This window comes from Manis pentadactyla, chromosome 3 (genome assembly GCF_030020395.1).
Source record: "Manis pentadactyla isolate mManPen7 chromosome 3, mManPen7.hap1, whole genome shotgun sequence".
Taxonomy (NCBI): Eukaryota; Metazoa; Chordata; class Mammalia; order Pholidota; family Manidae; genus Manis; species Manis pentadactyla.
The window spans coordinates 189377408-189396901 of NC_080021.1; the positions used below are offsets into that span (position 1 = coordinate 189377408).

The following is a 19494-nucleotide window of genomic DNA, read 5'->3' on the forward strand; positions in this document are numbered from 1 at the left end:
TACTAAGAGGTGAAGTCCAGATTTGAACCAAACTCCTCCATTCTACAGGGGCCGCACCCTCAAACATTAATAGCACCAACCAGATGCTGTATTAAGTTTTACACAGGCCTGCCCTCCTCCATAAACTGAGGAGCCCCTGACAGAAGGGAAGCCTACTTTATTTATTTGTGTATTCTCAGTGCCTAGCAGGGCCCGGCATACAGTAAGTACTTAAAAGTTTGATGGATTGAATTGAGATGAAGGAATATAAAAAGGAGAAACATGATTTCTATCCCTCTTTGCAGCCTGGGATATCTTTATTACACTATGAAATTCCATCCCACTTTATGTCTGTTTGATAGGGATTGGCCCAGAGATAAATGCTGTCAGTGCCAGAGTCAACCTATATTTCACTCATTGCAGGTTTATATTCCTCTGATCTCCTGCCCTCCCCCCCCCAATAAAAACTAATGTCCTAATCATCAGAGAAATGCAAATTAAAACCACAGTGAGATATCACCTTACACCAGTAAGGATGGCCACCATCCAAAAGACAGACAACAACAAATGTTGGCGAGGATGTGGAGAAAGGGGAACCCTCCTACACTGCTGGTGGGAATGTAAATTAGTTCAACCATTGTGGAAAGCAGTATGGAGGTTCCTGAAAAAACAAAAAATAGAAATACCATTTGACCCAGGAATTCCACTGCTAGGAATTTACCCTAAGAAAGCAGGAGCCCAGTTTGAAAAAGACATATGCACCCCTGTGTTTATTGCAGCACTATTTACAATATCCAAGAAATGGAAGCAACCGAAGTGTCCATCAGTAGATGAATGGATAAAGAAGATGTGGTACATATACACAACGGAATATTATTCATCCATAAGAAGAAAACAAATCCTACCATTTGCAACAACATGGATGGAGCTAGAGGGTATTATGCTCAGTGAAATAAGCCAGGTGGAGAAGGACAAGTATCAAATGATTTCACTCATACGTGGAGTATAAGAACAAAGAAAAAAGTGAAGGAACAGAGCAGCAGCAGATTCACAGAACCCAAGAATGGACTAACAGTTACCAAAGGGAAAGGGACTGGGGAGGATGGGTGGGAAGGGAGAGACAAGGGGGGAAAAGGGGCATTATGATTAGCAGACATAATATAGGGGGTAGGGGGGGCACGCAACACAGAGGGCTGTGCAACACAGAGAAGATATGTAGTGATTCTGCAACATCTTACTACGCTGACGGACAGTGACTGTAATGGGGTATGTGGGGGGGGACTTGGTGATGGGGGGAGTCTAGTTAACATAAGGTTGCTCATGTAATTGTAGATTAATGACACCAAAAAAAAAAAGTGCTAAGATCCCCAAAAAACAAAAACAAGAACAAAAATGAATGTCATGAAGTAGTTCTGGAAGAGACTACAGAAAATGAACTGAGGCAGAAGCTTAAGAAATATCACCAAGTCTAGCTTTCAATGACTAAAGCCATGTTTAAAGGAGAATTAGAAACCCAAGAGGCCTCTCTATGGCTGAACTGTGACAAGCACAAGAAGAAAGTACTGCCTGATTACTGCCAAAGAGAGCAAATCCACCCAAACTGCTTTACCTGGAGCTGGGCTCTAGCAAAGCCGTCTCTTTGAGATTTTCCAGAAGTGTCCAGTCAACCACTGATGGTGGTTTTACCCTTGCTCTGTGGGGAACCAGGAAACTCTGCTAGCCATTCCCACCATTTATATTCCATTGTGCATATGTACCACATCTTCTGCTAGCCTTGAGGTAACAACGTGCCTGAGGAGCTTAGGACTGGAGGACAGCCTGGAAGGGGCTTCTTGATGCTCACCTGGGGCTGTTTGATCTCCCCCAGGCATTTGCCCACCCTGTGCCTGACCTCTGAAAGGTCTTCCCCCACCTTCCTGCTAGCACCATCCTGCCCTGATTTCAAGACTGAGCCGCAGCAGCTTCTCTGGGAATCCAGGCATGCCCCGCACAGGGCACATGCTGCAGCTGTTCCTGTCAGAATGCGTGCAGGGACCAGCCATGCTCCCCGCTGTGCCCTGGCGCCTTGTGCGGGGGGGTGGGGGGGGGCTGGCTCTCAGACCTTCACGGGGCACATGTGGGGAACGAAGAATGAGCTCTCGGGAAGAGCCCAGAGGAAAGTGGTTCTGTTGAGTAAGTTCAAGGTTACTCCCCTACCCCGACCCGACAGCCCCCAAATCCTTCAGGGCACACACCTTCTTCCCCCTGTTCTTGCTACCAGGTCGGAGGACATTTCTTTGGAGTTTATGGCCATATCCATCCCCTTTGAAGTCCCTATGATAGCTGCGCCTTCACATTACATGTGCCAGTTTGATTTGCGTCTCTCCTCCCTCTAGGTTGTGAGCACTGGTTGATGAGTGAGGACTTAAGGAAACATGCCTTGAGCACACACTCCGTGCCAGGCCCTTGTTGGGGACTACAGACTCAGAGACGGACAGACCCCGGGCTGCCCCCCAGGGGCCCACAGGAGTAGGGAGGTAAGAGAGACTTATCATGGATAATTACAGGAGGGGGCGGGGAGGAGAGGAAAGCCTCCACAGAGGGATTGCTGGCAGTGACGGGCTGGGGAGGAGGGAATGTCAGGCAGAGGAAGCAGCTGGAAGAGCTGAGGGGCCAGGTCAGGGGAGGGACGGCATCATGCCACCCCCGACTCAGGATTCTCCCGTGATTCTCCATCACCCACAGGATAAACCCAACCAAGCTCCTTTGCTTGGCATTCAAAGCCTTTCCTGAGCTTGGCCCCACCACTCCCCAAACACACTTTGTTGATGCTTAGCCACTCCCTAGTCTCTGGTGAATTATGATTCTCTCTGCATGCTTTTGTAGGTGCTGCTTCATTTGTCTGGACATCCTATTCCTTCTGTGACAGGCTTTGTGCAACGGGATGTGGGTGGGATGGATTAGGGGTGTTTGGAGGTGGGGCTGGCTGCAGGGGGAGGGCCTGAGTGATGGTAATGGCACTGCTGGAGGCTTAAGCATCTTTCAGCACAGGGATGGGGAGCTCTCTGTAGCATCAAAGTGGAGCCGGTGGTGGTAGTGGGCGGTAGGCGGCAGTTAGGGGCTGGAGAGCAGGGAGGAAGCCTGATTCAGGGCAGGGACTACAGGAATGAACAGGAGGACACCAACGCCACAACCACTGGGCAGGCAGAGTCGCCAGCCTCAGCCTCTCAGTCCTTTTCCCATCCCTGAACATCCCCACCAAATAGTGCCGGCACCTTCAGATCGCATCTCCTCTCCTCTGGCTTTCCCGGGAGACAAAGTCTCTTCTCATAGTCTAACTTCCAGGAGTCAGTGACCTTGAGCTTGGTCAACAGTGCCACTTGCTCCTGGTCTCTCCCTGAGCACACGAGGTACAGGAGTATCGAACAGCTTACGCCCTGACACACAAAACCTCGGTCTGTTAGGATTGCATGTCTACACTGGACAAGAAGTTGCCCATTGAAGGGGACGAGCAGATGAAACATCTCTTCTGCTGCTGCCTGAATGGGGAGGGCACCCATCTGGCCCAGCTGGCCTAAGAGATGAGCACTAGAATTTCCTTCTGGTAAATGTGATAAAGTCAAGTCCTTCCAATTGTAAGGTTTAAGTATGAAGTCTGAGATAACATGGGGCAGTGGAAAGACAGCCTTTGGGATCATGTGGACCTGGATTGCATCCTGGCTCCACCTCTTGCTCCCTGTGTGATCCTGGGCAAATCACTTTGCCTTTCCTTCTGCATTTTTCATTTATAAAATGACAAGGAACAGGGGGAGGCAGGGAGCATGGAGGCTCGTGTATTATCATTAAGTATAGTGCAAAGGAAAGAAGGTTTTCAATTTAGAAGACCTCATTCTAATCCCAGCTCTTCTCAAATGTGATCTTGGGCAAACTGTGTAACTTTGCTAGGCTTAACCTCCTCCATAAAGTGGGGCCAGTAAGCCCTAAATTGTATAGTTGGTGTAAGAATAGGATGAGTGATGTATGGGAAGCACCTATATATAAGGTCTGGCACAGAGAAGATGCTCAACAAATGGTAGCTCTTTGGCTACCATTGCTTGGGTTTTGACCATTAGTGATTCTGTGTCGATATGCAGGACAGTGACATCTAGGGGCCAAGTGTGATATCGTATCTCAGCTCTACCAGACACAGGATTAATGATCACACAGATGGACCCATGGTAGGATGAGAACCACACAAGCCGCATTAAGTTACCAAAGCCTGGCTTACAGTAACTGTTCAACAACTGTCAGCTACTTCCCACTGTTGTTTAGGGCAGGGATCAGCAAACTGAGGATGTGGCCCACTGCTTGTTTTTGTAAATAAAGTTTTATTGGAACATAGCCATAATCATTTATTTATGTTCTTGTCTATAACTACTTTCATTCTGTAACTCCCAAGTTGAGTGGTTGTGACAGGGATTGTATGGTTTGAAAATCCTAACATATTTACTATCTGGCTCTTTACCGAAAAAGTTGGCTGCCTCCTAGTTTACAGAAAAGGGCATTTCTTTATTTTTTAAAAAAGTTCAGGTATTTTGACTGATTCAGACTGGCTGCCTGCTAGGACCAGCTCCTTGCTTGTACCACAGACACCATTCCAGGGGGAACACAGGAGTGAGTGGTGCCCCCTGGAGTTGTGCAATGCAGCAGCTCTGGCCTCCTGCCACTCAGATGACTGATGCTTTGGTGAAGCCGCTGTAAACCCCCTCTTGGCATTTTCCCAAAGCTGAGCTCAAATGCAGATCTGAAGGGATGGCCCCGTGTTACTGTCTGCAATGACAGCAAGTCATATTTGTAGTGAACTTTCTTTGTTCTGAAAATTATCTGCTCCCAGAACAGAAGATTTCATCTCTGAGTTACTGTTCTTACCTCCATGTTGTAATATGGTCCCAGTAAGAGGCTTCTCAATTCAAGATCTTATGATTGGGGTTTACAAAAAACAGTAACATGTTCTAAAAGTACCAGATAGGGAAGTATTAAGTTACCACTTGTCAGTATGTCCCGAATAGGCTTCTTTTCCTTTAATGTCTTTAAAGGTGTGGCCACATGGGGTAAAGTTTGTGTATGTGTGCTTGAGGGGGGAGGCTGCCATGGAGGATGGAGAGGGGAGGAGGGGGGAGCCAGGGAAAGAAAAAAGATAAAAAGATTATATGAATAAAGTATATGACTGCATTTACAAATTTATGTAAATCCAGTATTGGGCCACTAAAAAAAAAAAATTAAGAGGCCCACTTAAATAAAGGTCTAAATTTAAAAAATAAAGAAAAAAACAATACAAGCCAGCCTTGGCTATATAAAATGTTGGCATCATGGAGAATTCGATCCCAGTTTTGACCTGCAACTGCATAGCCCTTTCAAAACAATCTGGTTTCCAGGCTTGTGGTTTTGATCTCTGGAAAGTATACATTTCTACAGCTTTAGCCTCCTCTAATTTATTGATAAATGATACTCAGCTGCAGCTCTGCAAACCTGTTCCTGGAATAGCTAAAAAGCCTACAGCAAAAAGTTTCTCACACTGAATGATGTGTTCATCTGGCCATAATCATTTTCACAACAGACTAAACTGGTGACCAGTCCTCGTACCCAAAGCCTTTGGCAGTCTCTCAGATAAGCCCCTTCCCTCGGCGCAGGGCCCACCACCGGCCTGGGCTCTTGGCTTCTGTCAGCCCAGATCCCCAGGGATGGAGGGAGCCCCCAGGCTCAGACAGTGCAGTGGGAAGAGGCTGCATCCCAGCTCTGCCTCCTATGCACACAGCGTTCAGAAAACTGAGCTCCTGAAGTCTTCCCTGACATGTTTTGTCAATTGCTGCCAGACAACTGGCATGTTCTTGTTCAGTGATCACATGAGTAATGGGAAATGCAGGCCAGTTCTTTATTACAGATAAAATATGGATGAATCACATATTGACACAAAGGAATCAACACCGGTTCTTCAGAACCAGGATGGAGTTGTCATAAATGGCAGAGCATCTTAAACCAGAGCCACAGAGCAGGAGAGGCCCCCAAAGTCACTCAGTGTCTTGGTGCCGCTCAAACTTTGGCTTGCCTCAGCATCGCCAGGAGGGCTGGTGAAAACACACCCCAGGATCCTGATTCTCAGGGCCTAGTGGGGCCTGAGAATCTGCATCTTACACAAGCTCCCAGGTGATGACAGTGATCCACACTGCACTCTGAGCAGCCCCGACGTAGACCTCCAGGGGAACTCTAAAGGCTCCCGATGCTCAGCCACAGCCCTGGAAATGTGATTTCAACAGGCCTGGGCTGGGTTACTTCTTGCAGTTTTCAAAAGCTCCCATTTGACTGTAATGTGCAGCCAGGGCTGGGAAGGACCAGGTGGCTAGGTTTCTCATCCTACAGACAGAAGGAAGTTGTCACAAATGCTGTGGAGGCCCAGCCAGGCGGGGGCCCTCCAGGCGAGCACAGGCAGTGGGTGGCAGAGCTGGGCTCTTTCCTCCTTCTAAATGCAGCCCACAGCTTTCCTGAGCTGGTCCAGGTATGGGGTGGGGGCAAGAAAGGAGGAGAGACCCCATCATGTGGAGGGCAGCTCCCAAAGCAGCCCCAGCAGTGAAGAGGCGGGTGGCGAGTGGTACCGTGGTACCACTGGGCACCAGGTAAACTACAGCTCAGGAGACAACACTGTTTCAGTATGTCCCCATTTGACAGATAAGGACACAGAGGCCCTGAAGGATGAAGAGAGCCGCCAGGAGACAGGTCAGTGGCGAAGCAGGGAGGATCAGCACAAGCTCCGCTCTCCTGCTGTGCCCGCTGGCTTGCTGTCTGGGCTCATGATGCAGGCCACCAGATGGCAAACACAAGTTTGGGATGAAGAATCTGAACAGGCGGCACCATATTCCAAAGTGGGATGAGCTCCCCATGCAAGATGTGCAGAGGAGACGTATGTAAACAGGTCAGACCCACATCAGGGTTTAACAAGTGAGTGTGTGTAGTGGGTGTGGGGTTGAATCAAGAAGAGTTTTGGAAATCTTACAGCATCATGACAACTATAGGAATGGGGTGAGAGGAATGGGCCAGGCGTCTTCCCTGACCTCAAACCAAGAGGGAGACTTGAAGGAGAAAACTCAAATAGCTTGACTGATAGGGCTCCCCGCAGCCTGTGGGCCCCAGAGAATCGATGCCTCCCTGTGAAACCTATAGGAGGATGCCGGTGGGCCAGCTGCTCGGGGGGTGGAACCGCAGAGGGGCAGCTGCTGCAGGGGATCCACACCAAAGCACCTGAGTCTGTAAGAGCGAAGGGCCCGCGGGTACTCCCTGGGCTGCAGCTATGGGCTGAAGGCCAGGGAGGCGGCCCTGCCCAAGACAAGCTGGAGGAGTGAGGTGAGTCCGGCAGTAGGGGCACAGCCCAGGCCTAGGGAGAGTCCCCACATGGCCAGCTTCAGGTCAAGGGACTGCAGGAGAGAAAGTCCCAGTAATGGATGGCTTTGAAAAACCCACAAAAATACCCCATGAGAGTCAAAAGGGCTCAGACTCTCTTAGTCTCTGCCAGGACTAGCAAGCCCAGTACCAACTCCTGGCAAGTTAGGTCTTCCCGGCCATTCCATCACTCCAAGTGCCAACTCTGAAGGGCCTGGAAACCCTGATGGGGAAAATGCTCAGGCTGGCAAGAAGGAAAGGCTGCCCCCCGGTGACCCGTCTCCCAGGCCAGGTGGCTGGCCTGCAGCAGGCCTGAGCTGGAGTGGGGAGGAGATGCTGGGCCTTGAATGCAGGCTGAGGGTTTGGATATTGTGATTGACTCCACATAATAGTTGCTGGCCACAGGACCTTCAAAGTCGCTAGACTTGCCTGAATTTTCAACCAAGAGCAAGGGAAGAAGAGCACCTCCAGAGGAGTTAAAAAGGACAGTGGTGGAGGAAGTTTCTCTTTGGCTGCTTCCTAAGAGTCAAGCTCAGTCAACATGCTGGTTACACCCACTCCCATGGGTGGCAATGCCTTCCACCCACATGAAGGCAGGACTCCTGTCCCCTAAGCGCCTCTTTGAAAATGGAAGCATTAAATCAGGTCCGTGCCCTGCTGCACTCCCCTCTTTCAAGGGCACAGCATGGCCCATAAGTCAAAGTTCAGGCTCCTAACCATGGCTCCTGCCCTCCCCTGCAGCCTCCTCCTGCACCCTGTCCAGTGCCTGGCATGCAGTAGGTGCCTAATAGATACTTGCTAAATAAATGCTACATGAACATTGTACAAGAAAATATAAGGGGTGATTACCTTCTTCTTCATTTTCACATTTTTGAAGATGGCATGGACCCTCCACGTCTTTGCAAACATTGCCCCAAAGGCAGTTGTGTAGCCCACGGTGAGGATCCAGGTCCTGACCTAGAGGCCGTGAGAAGACAGAGGCATTAACATCTCCTAGGTGGACTGGCCTTGTCCTTTATGACAGTGTCCCAACAGCAGGATGCTCAGTGATGGAGACAGACACACTACTTACTGTAGAGCTTTAGAGCACCCACGGGCCTTCAGTCACATCTCACTTGGATACATGTTTACTTCTCCCGGCCACCTGCCAGACCCAGGGCCCTGGGCCTGGAGGCATGTGAGATTCAAATCCTGCTTTGGATGGGCCCACAGCCCAAGGGGAGCCAGTCACAGAGAGAGGCACCGAGGGCCCCCAGGGCCACCAAGGGACCACTGAGGGGTGACAGACCAGCCCTCTGGTCTTCTCTCTCTCCCTCCCTTCCTCAAGAGCCTTCTATGTGGGAAACAGACCTGCAGAGGTGCACATAGTTGCTGACTTCTCTATCTCCTCGCCTGAGCCTATAGGAGACCGGGTGGCCCCAGAAGCCTCCTCTATGGGACTCCCAGCTCCTGAGCTGTGGGCAGAGGGTAGGGGAGGGCACTGAGCACAGGGGCTGAGACTGTAGGAGAATGAGTCTGCCATGGCTGTTCTCTGGGGCTCAGCAAACCTAACCCTCTGGCACAGCAGGGTGAGACTCAACCAGAGCTGGTATAAGGGGCACCTGGTGGTGGAGGCATGCAGACCAGCTCTAGGCCATCATGAGGCGCTACTCGGGGGGAGAGATCAGAGGAGAAGAGCTATGGCCTCCCCATTCCCACCCGGGTCAGTCTCCTTGGGCCTATGGAGAAAGAGGTGCAGATGCTGCCTGGGTCCTGCCTCCCAACCCCTCCCCAACGTGGTCAGGCCGGTTGGCTCCTTACTGCACTGCAGGACCTGGAGTCCAGTCAGTTCCAGGCCAGCCTGGCTGCTGAGCCCACTCTTGGATTTTGGGTGCCTGCTCAGCTCAGGACTATGGCCCTATCAGGACTAAATCCTCAGCCCTGGTGGCTGATGGGAACTTCCAGCCCTGATAGGAACCCACAGCCTGGATCCCTACAGCCTGGGGTGGCCCACAGTCCTCTGTCAGGTCTTGGAAGCCTCCTGGACACTCAGTCCCCATCTGCACTGCCATCACGGCCAGACCGCAGTCTCTCCAGATTTCCCCCTCACTGGCCCGTCTGGACTTCCTCCAGCACCCAGGAGACTCACCTAGCTCCAGGCTGGGCCCCACGCCAGAGCCCAGCCCTGGGCCGTGTGCCACAAGTTCTGGGGCCTTCCATTTGCTAGAGACAGAAAAGCTGTGTGCTCTGTGAGGCCCAGTTCTAGGCTTTGGTCTTTCTTTCCTCTGCTCTCCCTCAGCTCTGCTGAGCTAAGTTCCTGCTGAAAGGTCCCCACCTGCCTCAGCTGAACACAGCAGGAAGATGGATGCGGAAGGAGGACGAGAGAGACAACCAGGCTGGAGCAGACAGGTCAGGCCCTTTGTGGCCAGAGGCTCGGCACGCCGCAGGGCTGCCCAGCCTCCAGGCCTCCTCCAGCCCCGTGCTGCTGTCAGCAGGTGTAGGAAGTTCCCAGAAATGCTCCCGGCTGAGTGCCTGCACTGGGCCTTCTTAACGACCTGGCTCTCCAGCTTTTCAGAGACAAAACATTTCCCCTTTCCATTTTATTTGTAAAAATAGGAACTGGATGGATAGATGGCAGGGCCAGCCCCCTAAGGGAGGATGACAGCATCCCAGCGCCTGTTCAGAAACATAGGCGTGTGAGGTGAGCGTGGTGACAATGGTACAGGTGGGGGGATTAACCTTCTCCTTTTTTCATAAATTTCAAAAATAAGAAGAAATCAGACAAGCAGGAATGAATCACAGTACTTTAGAGAGGGCGTAGGAGGGCCATATTATTACCCACATTATAATACAAGGATGCAAGAAAAGTAAACAGAACAGAAAGGTGGGGGCTGGGGGGTGGGAGTGAGGAGCCAATTCTTGAGACTGGAGATCTGAGCTCATTCAGTGACCAGACCACACATTCCTAGGCTGTCAGAGTCGCACAGGACCTTACAGGTCACTTCATGGCATATTTATTTTCATATCATTCATCTGTTCATTCAATAAGTATTATCAGGCCACTGGCTAGGTATATAAATGATAAAAAACAAACAAATAAAACAACAAAAACAAGGGTGATTTTCGGGAGCCATCAGTTGACTGGGAGAGCCACTTTGCAGATGAAGCAACAGAAACTCAGAGCGTTTAAGGTATTCCTCTCAACCATGCCACACAGCTCCAGCGCTGAGCCAGGGGACCTCACGCCTTGTCCCAGCCCAGACCCCTCTCCCCTGCTTCACACTGCCTCCCCCTCAGATAGTCTCCTTAACCCAAGTCAGGTCGATCCACACCCAGGAGTCAGCGGTCAAAGGGACAGGACGCAGCCAGGGGAGGAGCTGGCCAGCCTGAGACAGTCTCCTGGGTGACTGCAACATACTTTTAAAGGTAATAGGTTGACGCAACTGTTAAGACCAATGGCCTCTGAGCATTTCTGACCATGTTCTCCTATCAGAAAAATAATTGTAAATGTGAGCATGTACAGAACATGGAAATTTAATTTAAAAAGGGATGGTAAGAGATGACACATATTATTTTTAGCTCATAATGCGGCTGACAAAGGGCTCTCATTTTGGGTAGAAGTGTCACTCCAATGTGTGTAGCATTCTTGTATATAGTTTAACTTTTGTTTTCTTTGAAGTATCATTTTCAGACTACTTGCCTATTTTGTAGGACTAAATTCATTATGACTCAATAATATCAATTAGTCAAGTTAGTTGAAACTTGATTAATATAAATTTAACCTGGCATCCGGGCAACTATGTTGTCAGAAACTGAAAGCAAAGAACGGCTGAGGCTGCCTGGGCAGAAAAGAGTGAACAGAGCGGGCCGGAGACTCTATATCCTTAGAAAGGCCTGCTAGTGGGGTTGGCCTTTAAGCTGGTGTCTGGGAACTTGGATTTGGGGAGGTTCCCACCATTCCATCAACAATAAAAGTGACTCTCTGTCTCGGAGCCGTTTGCTCAAACGGTGCAATTTATGCCGCACACTTGCTTTCCTTCTCAGTCTGGAAATTTGTTATGTGCTCAGCAGAGGGTACCTAGGTGACGGGCCCTCAGTAAAAACCTGGGACACCGAGTCTCCAGTGAGCTTCCCTTGTAGACAGCCTTTTAGACATGTCACAGTTTGTTGCTGGTGAGTCGAGCACATCCTGGGTGAGTCCACTGGGAGAGCCTTTGGAAGCTTGCACCTGCCTTTTCCTTTTGCTGATTTCGCTCTATCTTCTTTCTCTGTGACAAATCACTGCTGTGAGTACGACTCTATGCTGAGTCCTCCTGGTGAACCACGGAATGGGGGCTGTCTTGGGGACCCTCAAGACAATGCCCCATCATGTCTGGCGTGACAGACCGACCACGCCATGCGGCATAAGACTACTGCACACCCCGAAATGGGCCAGGGCCCCCAGGTCAGTCCAAGTATTAAATCTTAGTAAAGCTTATTTTCCTTCATTGTTTTCTACATTAAAAAAAATAAATAAAAGCTGGACTATATTCTTCCACAAGATGAGCCCAGTGGGTCATCTCACATACTCTGATGTTCCCATCCCACCTGGAGACAGCTTTTCAGATGATGATGAGATAGCAGTAGAGAAAAGATCCCCAAAGCACAACAGTGGAACCCCATCAGCCAGCTGCCCCCACCCCAGGCTGGCTTGGCCTGAGGTCATCACTGGGCCAGGCCTCTGCTGAAGTGATGTGTTATTTGTCTCTTCACTCCTCTACCATATTTTAAAGATGCAAGTGGATCCTAGGGCTCAGTCCTGGAGCCTCTGCCTCTAAGGTTCTCCTGGGTTATCACCCTCCCTCTCAGGCTTTAACCATTTTCTTTGTGTTGACAATTCCCATATCTTCCCAGTTTGTATCTCCCTTCTGAGCTCCAGACCTGCATATGCTACTGTGACCAGAGACCTAGGTGAGACACATAGATGTCCCATAAAACCTTCACACTCCACAGCCAAGCTGAGCCCATCAGCTCTTCCCCTGAACAGCTTCCTTTCCTACCGACCTAAGGAGTGCTGTCACTATCCACCTGTCACCCAAGTTAAGGCCCTGAAAGTCCCAGGGAATCCCCCCCACCTTTACCCTCCCATTCAATCCCTAGCCCTTTCTTTCCTCCCCCACCATCTCTCAGACCTGGTCTCTGCCCTTCCCTGTGCACTGAGAGGTGGGGCCCCATGCCTGTACCTCCTGGGCTCCCTTGCCCTCTGGCCCTGGCTGGATCCGGAAGGTGCCACAGGAGATTAGAGGGAGCCAGGAGAGAAGTAGGGTATGTGCTCCCTGCTGCTGTGTGTCTGGCCATAGCTGTCTCACTTCCCATGGCTCAGGTTCTTTCTGTGCTCAGGGAAAGCCTCCTGTCTCTATGCTTTCAGGCCTAGGAGAGGTGAGGGCTTCCTGCCATTGCTAGATGCTCTACACCTGTGTTGGCTTGTTTAACCCCACCTGCATGGCTATAGGTAGTCCGGCACTAGAGCCTTCTCACTTGAACCAGCTGGGTGGGCTCTGTTTCCTGGCAGGGCTGTGCCTACCGACCCTCTCACTCCCATATCCTGTGTTAGTGCAGCCCTCCTCTCTGTGCCCATGGTGCCACTGAGATTAGTCATTATGTGCAGGGGCTCTGCACTCAGACTGCCACAGGTTCAAGTCTTGGCTTTGTTACTTACCACTCTGTGAACCTGGGCAGGCCACACAATCTCTTGGAGCCTCGATTTCCTCATCTATGAAGTGGAGATCACAATGATGCCTCTGACTTCAGAGTGGTTGCAAAGACTAGAGGTGTGTAAAGTGCTGAGGTTCTTAATCCACATCTGACTGTTGTTCTTGTGTTCCTTATCTCCAGCTGGTCCTCCTGCCTTTACCCTTACCTCCTGCTCACCCATCCAATGCAAATGCAAGCGGGTCTCCCATTTAAACCCTTGGTTGCCCCTCTGAGCCCTCAGGTTATACTCCTGATTCTCAGTGGGGTGCTCCCCCTCCTCCACACCTCTCTGCCACTCCTCATGTGGGACTGCACATCCAAGCAACTGCATGCTGCTTAAACATTCCTCACACATCAAGTGGCTCATGCTGCCAGGCCTGGCACCAGTTATTGCCTCAATGCAGAATGCCATGCCTTCCTCTAATCTCCTTCATAAATTCTCATTTGTCCTCAAAACCCAAACTCCTCCTCTGAGTTTGGGTCACCTCCTCTGAGAAGCCCTCCTAGACCTTGCAGGGAGGTCTCAGCTGCCTCTTCCTTATGCCTTCATGCACATTGCTGCTGTGCTACCTGATCACCTGTCTGCCTCTCCCATGAGATGCTGCTACTGGGAGGCAAGACCTCTATTGCTCACCTTTTAATCTCTATAGCCAGCACTGAGAGGGTGATCAGGCTGGCTGGGCCAGCTTAGCAGGCTCTTTGTCACCTGAAATATCCTAATAGAGCCTGAGCAAGTACACGAAAGGAAGATCACAGAGGGAACTGAAGAATTTAAAAGCAGAAAAGGCTGAGTTCACTGCCTCAGTGATGCCTTCTACCCAAATAAATTATGCTGATTATGAGGTAGTGAGATCCCTGAATTCCACACATTTAAGGAGACCTTGGTGGGCCCCCTATCAGGAAAATGTAAGCGTGTATGATGCCAAATAAGCTAGAAGGTTCTAGAGGGCTCTAATGATTGTTTCCAATACAACTATCTACTGATTCATCAGTACTAACAAACAGCTGCTTCACTTTTTCTCCCAAAGTCTTACTCATATTTACTCTTCTGATGTCTTTCCTTTTCCCTCCTTAAGCCATAAAGTCCTCTTTCCTCTCTCTGTACACTGCTTTGAACAGACATCCATGGAGGGGCAGGAAAGGAACCTGAGGCAGGCAATGTTCATCTCAGTCTCAAGGATGAAAAAGGAAAACCCACTAGAGCACATCTCCAAATGGAAAGAAAAATCTATGCCCAGAACAATTTTCTTCAGCTGCTTGTTCAACTGACTGTGGGAAGGCTGGCCTGGCAGAGGGAATGGCTTTCATTGCTCTTTTGGGGACTGGCAGGAAAATGGACGCACAGACTCTCCTGCAGGGCCGTTCTGGCAGCTGCCTGGGGCTGCCATGCTCTGGACCTCCTGTCACCATGGAGCCTGGCGGGCCCCCGGCCGGGAAGTTAGACTGCAGCCTGTCCAAGAGTCCAGTTGGCCCAAACTGTCAGCGCCAGGCACTGTGGCCACCTCCCTCAGGTGGTCTGAACCTGCCAGGCAAGGCCACCATCAAACCCTTCAGGTATCCCTTGGCCCAACCTTGCAGCCACCTTCTGAAATCACAAGGCATCTTACCATGGCCAGCCACAGAAGCATGGGATCACATGTTGAAACAGCCCCTAAATCACATTATTCCATCAGGTTATCTCTCAACTGCCTCAAAAAGAAATCCCCAATGGGAAAAAAAGCAGACATTTATGGGCTTTTTTACTGAAAACATCACTCATTTCTACTAGAATTGAATTTCCTGTAGGCCAGTTGGATGTTTCCAGGTAACCTTTGCCTTTTGAGTTAGAATTAGAAATCTTATCATCCCTGGGAGGGTTATGAGAAGGTGTCATGCTCCTGATCCAGTGCTTGGGCTCCATGACCCTATCGCTTCCCAGCAGCTGCCCCTCCTGAGCTCACTTGTACACCTCTTAGGAGCAGGGTGCACGGCTCAGAGCAGGCTTCAGGACCCAGACTCCAGCCCCGCCTCCTATGATAGGGCTGCCCTGCTTCCTGAGAGTCCAGGGGCTCCTTTGCTTCCCTACTGAGCTTCATGAGACAAGGTTTCTGGTGCTTCCATATCTCTTACAGGACTGTATCCAAGAGACAAACACAGAAATAAAACATGGGCTTAACCCTGCCCTTGCTACTCTGGGTGTGTTCTGTTGGCGCAGCATCGGCATCAGCTGGCGCTTGTTGGAGACGGGGCGCCTCAGGCCCCCCCAGGCCTACTGAGCCAGCATCTGCATCTGCCCAAGTTCCTGGGTCATTCATGCGCACACTGAGCAGCACCGTCTGGGCAGGCAGGAGTCAGGGAGGTGGTTGCCCTTGAGTGCAGGGTAGATGGTAACCGGAAGGGGACAGGAAGGACTTCTGGGATGTGGGTAACGGTCTGCTTCTTGATCTGGACGCTGGAGTTGAAAGTGAGTTCAGGTTGTGAAAATTCATTGAGCAATGTACTTAGGTGTATAAATATGTTTACTTTAATTAAAAGTAAAAAAATTAAGGAGTCAGGATTGTCAGCAGGTAGAGGCAGCTGAAAGATACAAAGCTGAGCCCTGCTTCTGCTTCTCTGAGCAGCCATCGGAGCAGCCCTGGGCTGAACTGGCTTCTCCTCACTCTCCTGTCAGGTTCCAAGGACCGGGGATTCGTGTCCAAGTGCCCTAGGAAGTCCCACTTATGTCATTCTTACCTCCCTGGCAGCCTGCCCCAAGGCCCTTTGCAGCCCTCAAGGTGGCAGGGGTACAGCAGCTCGGCTTTGACTGAGGCAGCCCTGAGTCTTTCCCCGACCCAGTTCTAGCAGAGCAAGACCACATAAGGCCAGAGTTGCCACGGATACACCTACACCCAATCAACCAGCACCAGAGCCAGGGTCCAGCCTCCTCTTCACCCCAAGTTTACTCTGTTATTTCTCTTAGCTGTGTCCAGAGGTGAATGCAAGTATCCAGACATCCTCCCATCATTATTCATAATGATAATGACTAACATTTATTGAATCATATTATGTGGTAGGCACTAAGTGCCTTACATATATTATCTCATTTAATTCCCACAGCCCTATTATCATGCCTATTTTACAGAGGAGTAAATTAAAGTTTGAGATGTTTAGTAATTTAAAGTCACACAGCTGGGAAGTGGTGTAGCTGAGATTTGAACACAAGCAGTCTGACTACAATTCTCTTATGTGTTGGGTGCTCTGATAGATTTGGTGATGTATCAAAAGTGAATGAATAAATCTCCTAAGGCCACTGAATTGCATACCATAAAAGGGTGAATTTTATGATATGTGAATTATGTCTCAATCAAAAAAATCTGAATGCACACGAATTGTGGTTGGGAAAAATACTGACCATATCCCTAAGAACTTAGTGGACCTGTTTCTCCTGGTGTAAACCAGGTAACAAAAAAATCAAAATATTTCCCAAAAAACAAAAAGATGAGTGAACTGTCTCAGGCATCTCTGCAGTCCAACACAGCTAGTTCCAAATGGCAGTCCTGCCACAGAGCTGTGAATGGCAGAGTTCAGCTTTCTCTCCTGTGACGTGGGGATGGTGAGCCTTGGATTGTCAGGCAGTAGTGCGAATCTGGAGGGTAGGCTGAACCGGGCAGCAAGCTGGCTGGTGCTAAATCCCAGAGGATAGCACAGTTTCCTGCGGGCAGGCTGGGGGAGTTCACATGGCCCGCTCACTACCCCCACCCCAGGAATATGCTGCGAGTCCTGGAAGCTGCTGAGACCCATGCAGGGACCCCGAGGCCCCCCGGCTCTGCTCATCCATATTGCAGTCTTTCCTGTCCCTCCATGTTTGTTCCGGGGTTTCTGCCTAGGATTCCACAAGGAGGATAAATGCCTTTTCTCTTCACCACCCACCTCACTCCGTCTCTGGCCTGCCAGGGGCTGGGATTCCTGAGGCAGGTCAGCGTGTGAGCTGTGAGCAGGCCCCCCATCCCCCTGGCACCCTGGTTCTGGCCCATGCCCAGCACTGTCCACCCAGGCAGTGCCTGCCCACAGGGGCCATGTTGCTATGGTGATTCCACTACCCACACAGTGTCCAGGGAGACAGCACGGTGTAGCTGAGGCTGTTTGCAAGACTTGCAGAAACCAGGCTGGGAAGATTCCTGAAAGGGTCAGAGGGAGTGGGGGATGGGATTGAAGTGTAACTGCCTCCCTAGCAGAGCTGTGTGCGTGCGTGCATGCACTCATGCTTCTCCCGCCTACGTATAATGGTCCTTCCGAGCAGAGGCACAGTCTCATGACTGTCATAAGTTTCTTCTGGGGCGGTGGTCATGGTTTATCACTGTGTTTACTTTCTAGATTGAAAACTAAAAGGAAAAAAAAATGGCATCCATCTGGCAGAACAGACTGCACTGTGACTTATATTGCTGCACATCTGGAAGCTGGCTTCATGTTCCACCTTGTCCCTTGTCCTAGAAGATTTCCTACAGAACAAAGAGCAGGACACCAGGAAATTATACTGTGGCGGGGAGAAAGATGCTTACCCATCCCCACCACCAGCATTCACCCTATATGCCAGGTAGCTCACCTGAATCCTCACTAGGAGCACACCATGATCCTGCCCAGTGGTTACGCTCATTTTACAGATGACACAGCTGACGCTCAGAGAGGCTGAGTCCCTGGCCACAATCAGGAGCTTGTACACGAAGGAGGTGGGAGTCAGACCCAGGTTCTTTAAGATCTGTGCTCATTGTACTGGATGGCCCTGCTTCTACCTCCTTCTCCCCGCTCTGTAGGAGTTTCCTGGGGGCAGCCTTCCAGGCCCAGAGAGATCAGGACCCGAGTCACCAGATCCCCTGGACCAGCGGCGAGAGCACAACCCAAAGTGTCCCCACTGGGGCCTGGGATTTAGGCACTCAGTTCAGGAGCTTTCAGTTCCCCTTCCTGAGGTATACTGGGAATTAAATAAATGACCCCCGTCCTCACGCAGGTACACGTCTGTGCTGACCCAATTCAATCCAGAGTAGTTAATCTCTGCCTTTTCCCCATGCCTTTCATGAATGTGGGTTCCCCTTTGCAGAGCCTCTGAAACAGCCCTGACTGCAAATCAATGAATCCTCTGGGGTGCTGAGGCCAGGCCCTAACTCCCTCCAAGCCCTTGTGTTCAGAGCCGATGCTGATTTGTAAAGTGCTTCATGACTTATTCACACCGCCTTGCCAGGCTTCCCGGGATGAGGTTCCTTTCGCACAGATGAGTGCGGCTCCCAGAACAGAATGTCAGGCTTCATTAAAGAAAAGCCCGGCTGTGGGGATGTCCTCTGGGCTCCCTCACCCATGTCACCCTGCATTTGTAGGATTCAGGTCAAACTCAAGAAGGCGTCTGTGCCTTAACAGCCTTTGGCTCCCGAGCAGGGTGAGACGTGAGGTGCTTCCTTCCGGGGGGGGCGGGTAGGGGAAGACTCTGCGAGGGCTGCGCCTCCAGTCTCTGCACGAGGAGGCGGACTGGGCTCGCAGATGCGTTCCCAGGGGGAGGCAGCGAGTGAGGGGGGCCGGGCAGAGGGACCGCAGGAGGGGCCAGGGCGCTAGAGCTCTGGCGACACTCCCTGAGTCTCAGCTGGGACACCAGCGTGGGCCCCTCAGCTCTCAGGAATGCGACCGGGGGATCCGAGCTGTGTAAACAGAAGCCACCAGACTAGTACCTGGTATATTCATTATTGTCATCATGAAGGTCTCCTCGAACTTGGGAGGGAGTCCCCAACACAGAGGAAGAAGGAAATCCTTGCTCTCCTTGCTTAGCTTCATCAAGGAACTCCATCCCCTTGCTCGGGCCTCCCCACTGCCCAAGAGGGCCGACCACAGACACGTGGCGTCCATGCAGTCACAAGGCACCACGGGGCACAAATGCTGATGGTGCAGTGTAGGGACTTCATGGGCTTCACACTGTCCCTAAAATGAGCAAGACCCCCCACAGGATGTGGTCATCACCCTTGGGCCAGAGGTCACTGTCTGGGGAGAACAAACCGCCAGACCATGCCCACAAGGACTTCTGAGCAATTGGCTTCTCTGGAAGGAAACTGACTCTGGGCACCCCGATGCCAGGCACGTGGAGGACCTGTGACTCTTGAATTCACCTCCTTAACCCCCAGAAGTGCCAAATAAAGAGGGAGAGGGGGCAGTACTGGGCTGGAATAAAATGCTTGAGTAGGAAGCTTGAACTGAGTGAGCTGTGGAGCCCTTGGGGTTTGACTACCCTCCTCCAGGTCCGCCCCAGAGAAGAGGGGTACCTGAGCACCCCAGTGACCTCACTGCTTCTCTGGAGTACCAGGGACCTGACCACAAATGGAAACATCTCCAGTGGAATGTTTCAGACAAAGTAAGTGTTCTGTGGACATCTCACTCATTGGACAATTCACAATGAAGTTACTGGTGACGATAACAAGC

At 50.8% G+C, this 19494-nt stretch overlaps 1 protein-coding gene across 1 annotated transcript in view; it reads right to left on the bottom strand.

Annotated features, from left to right (window-relative positions):
* Positions 1 to 19494, bottom strand: part of GABBR2 (gamma-aminobutyric acid type B receptor subunit 2) — a 338133-nt gene that overhangs the window by 53049 nt on the left and 265590 nt on the right. The window contains exon 12 of the mRNA XM_036888312.2: positions 8218 to 8325. Coding sequence (XP_036744207.1) covers positions 8218 to 8325 — 108 coding nt within the window. The remainder of the gene's footprint in view (positions 1 to 8217; positions 8326 to 19494) is intronic.